Below are 6917 nucleotides of genomic sequence, written 5' to 3'. Positions count from 1 at the left end.
TGACATTCCCCCCACAGTGTTATATGGTTTGTCCCAGCCCCTATAGATGCCACTTTTGCTGGACAGCTGGGTCTGTTACAGGAAGTGGAAAAAGATCAGATCTCCCGGCAGGATTAACAGGTAACAAAACAATGTTACGGGGGGACTCACAAAACCAAAAACTGCATTGACAGACAGCATCATGGACGTAATTTTAAAGATTCGGCCACTATATGGAAAACAAAGACCAAATCAGCACTAAGCTCTTGTGGTCTCTGTATATAGAGAGGAAGTCATAATAACGTTAAATTATAGGATGAGGAAAGTCGGAAGGGGGCCCCGTGCCGGAGGATTGTGACCGGGTATAATTTCCAGCCGACCACAAGCTGAACCATCCATCTGTCATGGCGGTGTGGTCAGGGGCCGCGGCACCATGTCAGGATCGACTGTGCGACTCTACAGATGTAGACCGCAGCTTAAAGAGCCCCTGCGCATTAAAGCTGAAGTTTAATCTGATAGGGACCGAGAGGCATCCGCAGAAAGGCTCCACCCTCTTCACGTGACATCATCACGGCACCGCCACAGACTCGGGCTGCAATGGGCTTGTGCACCACCAATGCCCAGCATTGGGAGACAGCAGTGGGACTGGTTGTGTGCCGGGGGAATTGTTCTCACAGATTTGATGTTGGATTGATGGACACGGGGGGGCACAGGGGAGGAACGCAGAATATGTAACGTGTAAGATGGTTATTGGTAACATCCTGTTTTGAGTTCAGCTTTAAGCATTGAAGTCCTGAAGTCCGTTCCGGTATTAAGGAATTTTCTTCAATTACAAGATAAACGTTCTCCCCAAAAGCCAAATCTGCATATTAATAAAAACTCTCATCGTTCTCTCTTGTTGTGTCATCCAGAAGCTCCCGTCCACACGCCTGGAACCAGGAAAGTCCTGACGCAGCACGATGGTGGGAGGGGGGCGTAGTTCGGGAGTCCGGTCTCCAGATGAAGGTCGATCAGCAGCCTGCTCTTCGCACAAATCAAATGCAGGAGGTTGGTTTTCTCGGTCTGTTGTAGTCATTTATTTACAAGTGACACAGATTTCCAGCAGCAGATCCGGGTGGACTTCACTTTCACTGGTGAGGCTCCGAATTGTTACCCCCTTCTTCTAGAGTTGATAGAAAGCGACCCTACTAGGTCCCCTGCCACACTCCAGGTCTAGAGTAAGGAGGCTTCATCTTGGTCCCCCCTCATCCCTTCCGGATCTGGTAAAGAGAGACCTCTGTTTTGTCGTTCCCCCCCCCCCTCATCCCTTCCAGACCTGGTGGAGAACAACCCCTACTTGGTCACCCCCTCATCCCTTCCAGACCTGGTGGAGAACAACCCCTACTTGGTCACCCCCTCATCCCTTCCAGACCTGGTGGAGAACAACCCCTACTTGGTCACCCCCTCATCCCTTTCAGACCTGGTGGAGATAGACCTCTGCTTAATCACCGCTCATCCCTTTCAGACCTGGTGGAGAACAACCCCTACTTTAGATTGTAAGCCCTCAGGGGCAGGGCCCTCCTTAACATCTTGTCTTGAATTGTATTGATTGTAATGTCTTCCTTATATTGTAAAGCACTGCGCAAACTGTTGGTGATCTATAAATGACCAAGTATAATAATAATAATACTTGGTCACCACCTCATCCATTCCAGACCTTGTGGAGCGAGACCCCTGCTTAATCAGCCTAGTCCCCTCATCCTTTCCAGACCTGGTGGAAAGAGACCCCTCCTCGGTCACTCACTCATGTATTTTACACTGTAGAATACATGTACTCATCCAAAATAGAGGGGGTTGGGGAAGGGGGGGGATCACAGCACTTACTGAAGGTGTCGTACAACTACATCAATGTCAGAAATCTTGAGTTTGTCCTTAAGTTCCTCCAGGTCGTCCTCAATGCTGGAGCCAGTAGAGAGAGAGGAGAGAGGCCTGCAGAGGAAGGAGAGCCAGGAGAGACTTGTTCACCTTTCAGTCATCATCATCAGAGAACAGGATGAAATACAAGTATATAAATAACGTATAATAAATGTTCTGTATGAGAGATTTGTATGGCTACAATTTAAGTACATAACAGAATGCGTTCATATGTTTAATTCCATCAAATAAGAGGACTATCCTCATGTCAGCCATGGAAATCATTCCTTTATGCCCCATCAGCCAGATCCCCATCCAGAATCATCAGTGCAGTATGGAAACCATGGCCTCTATGGAGTAGGATTGGGACCCAAAGACACAGAATGACTATACAGGTTCTAGTGAGAAGGGACTAAAGCAATGAAAAAGCTCTCCAACCCTTGTGTTCTAAGAAGGCTTTCCTCTGGTATGAGGTGCGAGTATAAAGTTATCCTGCGATGACAGGTGCATGCTGGACACTTACAAATGAAAACCTGACCTCAAAAATCATGGCCAAACTTAGGCACTCCGTAACCCATGGACCACCCTCCCGGTGATTTCCAGCCCCTCCTAATAGATCTATCATTCCTTTAGTTTCCCCATGGCCGATCAGACCGTGGCTTCCCCAAGAGCTCCGGGGGGGCCCAACCATCCTCACCAACCACCTCCCCCACCTCAGCCAACCCCAAAACCCATTCCCACTCTCTACCCAAGCACTGTCTGTGTGGCCCGTACATGAGGTGCACAGACAAGACAGCCCTGATGTGGTCAATCTGAGGGGTGCACCGCACGTGTATGTGGTCTTGTGAGCAATTTCACTTCCTTCCCCATAATGCTCAGCTGTCCAAACATGGCTTCTCATTGGAAAGTTCCACTTCATCTACTTCTAATCAGTGACTTCTGAATGCCGACAGCCAGAGTGCCACCTCCGCAGTAGACTGATGATAGGGGGCGGACATGTTTTCTGTATCAGGTATCCTGGTTCTCACGGCTCCTCTTGGTACTCACCGCTCACCTCCAGCTTGGCTTATGGGTCGGCCCCATCTGCTCTCTCTGGACCGGGCTCTGCTCTGCGGCCGCCCGGGCCCCATCACGTACGTCACCACCTTGGGGTTGTACTTGGAAAGGGCCTGGTCCTCGTCACTGCAAAAGAACAACATCTGATGGGTTATTAAATGGCCAACAAGGACGTCTTTCCTTCCAGACACTTCTACAAATAAAGAAAAGAGTTGGGTTTTTTTGGCACCGAGATTTTGGGGCTGTAGGACCTCAGCACAGGGACTGTAAGGGTTCAGAAGGGGATACAGGCAATTCTGACAGGAAGTAACTCGTTTCAGGAGCTGGGATTCACTTTTCGGGGGGAGCAATGGGTTAAAGGAGAACTATGAGATGAGTGATTTCCTGTGAGACTGTCACAGGTCGGCTCAGTAGATCGGGAGGTGAGAGAACACATACCGGCGTTCGCTCACTTCTCGATCCTGTCACGGCTCTCTGCCGTGACAGGGGAGGGGCTGGATTCCCCCCTCCCCGCTCCAATCTGCCAGCGCTGACTGGCGGAACGGATGGGGGAGGGGGCGGGTACAGCAGGCAGAGCCAGCTGTCACTCACGCAGCTGGGCGGATCCCGTCATCTACGTCGGGATCCGCTCCGGCTGCGGCGTCTCAGTATACCGCGAGCTGTAGCTCCCTATATACTGAGCTTAGGGTGACGGGAGGACGGTAGTTTGTGTCCTCCCGCTACCCTAAGGAGAACTATGGGGAAAAACACTGACCCCATACTTCTCCTTTAAGCGTTTGTAAGTAACAGACCGGCGACCAGACTGGCGACCTGTACCAGAATGATCTCAATTGTTGTCCAGTATTCTCTACAAGTCCTAATGAAGGAGGACTTCTGAGCCCCGAAGGGCATTGACTTTCTATTTTGTCATATGCAATACAGACCTTGTGGAGTTACGCTAAATGTGTCCTTCTATTCTAAGTAATATGGCAGAACATGGATGCCAACATTCATTCATTCACTATGGTCAGTATGCAAATAAGGGGGCATACTCAGAGTAACTCTAATGGAAGGGGTACGGGAGGGTGGGATGACACGATCGTCCCGACGGGTGGGTGGGGAAAACAGAGGAGCTTAAATATGCGGGGCTCCTCCCACAAATCCGGCCAATAATTGGCCTCAAACTTGTTTTCAGCACGGAAATCCACAAACGGAGCGGAACCGCCCCGTTCACCCGGTGCCGAAAACAACAGACTACCAAACCCATCTTAGCACAATTCTGGTGTTCTGCGCTGGCGGCCACATTGGAAACAGAACCCGCAGGGCATGGTCACGGCCGGCAGGACAGCCAGAGGTTCCTTTAGGTATATACGGCTGTGGTTCTTCCATGCCGGGCTTTCTGTGCAGCAGAATAAAATCATTCTGGATCAATTACCTCCCACAAAGAGGATAAAGAGATTAGACATTAGTGAAGGTGATGAGAGGAAATCGGCCCACAGAAGACACTTAACAAGAGACAATCTTATTACAGGGACATTATGAGGGCCTGGTGTCTGCTCGTCGCTATTGGCTGGAAAAGACACGAAATGTCTTCATATTACACACGTGTAAAACCAACACATGCTAAGAACGACATACAATACCCACCTGATCATACACCAGTCTGGCCGGCCTGTCAGGGTGGCACCTCATTTCCTCGAGGAATTCTGGGAATGTTCAGACATTTGTATATAGTGATCTGAGATGACGTCATTGTGTATCCCGGCGCCTGGATACATGTATCATTCCACAGACTCCGTCACCTCCGTCCCCATCGCCACATTGTTGCTGCTCTGAGATGACTCCGTGCTCCGGGTGTAACACCTTTGCAATCTGATTAAAGTGCATCCCCGAATTATTTATTAGATTTGGACGGAATGTGGAAGGATTAGACCCCTCATCAGGTTTTTATTTCTGTCTGGGGAGATCCCCCCTTCCTCCTGGTGACTACTATCACTGAGACTAAAAGTGATAGGAAATCCAAAATGCTAGTTGTCACCAGAACAGGAAGTGAGGGGAAATCTCACAATGTGGACAGTTGTACAAGAGGGTATTTCTCATTATGTAATCCACAGCAAACACCGCTCAAATTCCAGAACCGGCTTGCACTGTGATTGCATCCCAGGTGCCGGCAAACAAGCGCACCATCACCTATAGCAGTGATGGCGAACCTTGGCACTCCAGCTGTTTTGGAACTACAAGTCCCATGAGGCATTGCAAGGCTCTGACAGCCACAGACGTAACTCCCAGAGTCAGATGCATGTTGGGATATGTAGTTTGGGCACAGCTGGAGTGCCAAGGTTTGCCACCACTGACCTATAGCCACCAAAATCCAGAAATAGCCGCACTCCGAGGGTCTTCATTGAAGATACAAATCTTTATTTATGGAGCAAATACCTTCTGTTAGTCCCCCCACGCGTATGCACAGCCACCAACGCGATTCACCATTCCAGCTTACTTAGAGATCATGGGAAATCCAAAATGTTAGTTGTCACTAGAACAGGAAGTGAGGGGAAATCTGCCAATCTGTATAGGAGAGCATTACTCATTGCTTAGGAAAGACATTCCCTCCCTTCCTGTTATGGCTGTGCGACAGGAAGTGAAGAGAAATCTCCCCAGTTGGATACAGAAGGCAAAAAAAACCAAAACTGATTTAATGGGATGCACCGATACCGATACTAGTATCGGTATCGGTGCCGATACCGAGTATTTGGGTGAGTACTCGTACTCGCCCAAATGCTCTGATACCTAGCACGAGTACTTCCTGTATCAGGAAGCTAGCAAATCCAGAAGCGGAGCGGTGTGTAATGACGCAGCGCCCGGCATTCTGATTGCTCCCTCGTCATCTCATGAATCATAATATTAAGATAGGGACCTTAAAGCATTAGTTTGTATTGCTTTAGCAAAAATGTGACCTGTCCCTTTAAGAAAAAGTATGGGTAATTGGTATCTGCGAGTACTTGATCAAAAGTATCGGTACTCGTACTCGGTCTTAAAAAAGTGGTATCGGTGCATCCCTATTTAATCCTTTCCTAATCCATCCAAAAAGAAAAAAAAAAAAGGTTTGACTATAAATATATTTTAACTTTGTATAACGAGCTTTGGAGCGGACGGGTGCGGGAAGAGCTTTAAATTTTGACCTTCTGAAGTTTATAGGTTTTCATATCTTATGTTACCAAAGTCCTGATGTACATTCACCCTCATGAAGTCCCATGTGATGGATGGGATGAGGTTCCTGCAGATTCTACTGATCGGCCAGCTTGTTACAGGATGTTACACTGTATATCAGCATCCGTCTCGTACACAGGACAACATCCCATCTGCAGGCTTCATTTCTCATCGGAAGGAAGTATCAGGAGACGCAAGCTGGAACTCTCAGAAGATGAGAATAAAATCAGAGGCCTCGAGCCAGCGGAAAATATGAGAGATTTCCAAAAAGGAAAGAGGGAGAGAGAAGAATATGTCCTCCACAGAATTCATCGGAGGCCGAGGAGCCTCATCCAGAGAGTCGGTGAAAAGTGCAGGAACATGTATAGACCATCTAACAGATCTGAGTTCTGATTGGTTGCTACCCTGTTTTCCCCGAAAATAAGACCTAGTACCATTTTTGGGAATTGCTAAAATATAAGATCGACCCCGGAAAATAAGACCCAGTTGTGGCCATTCCCAGGGCCGGTGGTGGCATAAGGGGGGAACCTGAAGAGCCGCGGGTGAGAATCAGCGGTGCCAACGAAGCCGGCGCTAGAGGAAGCGAGGCGGCAGAGGAGGGAGCAGAGCCGCATAAGCCTATGCCTCCTCAATAGCCCCGCCTCCAGTCACAGGCGGAGCGATACCAAATGCACTAAATATAAGACAGTGTCTTATTTTAGGGGAAACACGGTATTGATTATCATTCTTTGCACCATCGTATTAAATGTAAAGTGTCTCTGAGTTTCCTCTGTCTGGGGGGTTTATGGTCACCCAGGAAAAAA

At 48.6% G+C, this 6917-nt stretch overlaps 1 protein-coding gene across 1 annotated transcript in view; it reads right to left on the bottom strand.

Moving 5' to 3' along the window:
• The window catches only part of CCDC24 (coiled-coil domain containing 24), a 38415-nt gene that overhangs the window by 13723 nt on the left and 17775 nt on the right, over positions 1-6917 (bottom strand). The window contains exons 4-5 of the mRNA XM_018573260.1: positions 2920-3054; positions 1843-1947 (exon numbers count right to left, since the gene is read on the bottom strand). Of these exons, the coding sequence (XP_018428762.1) occupies positions 1843-1947; positions 2920-3054 (240 nt within the window). The remainder of the gene's footprint in view (positions 1-1842; positions 1948-2919; positions 3055-6917) is intronic.

The sequence above is a fragment of the Nanorana parkeri genome, unplaced genomic scaffold (assembly GCF_000935625.1).
Source record: "Nanorana parkeri isolate BGI_ZX_2015 unplaced genomic scaffold, ASM93562v1 scaffold2304, whole genome shotgun sequence".
Taxonomy (NCBI): Eukaryota; Metazoa; Chordata; class Amphibia; order Anura; family Dicroglossidae; genus Nanorana; species Nanorana parkeri.
The sequence above is the reverse complement of the archived record's forward strand: the minus strand, read 5'-3'. Positions and strand labels throughout refer to the sequence as shown.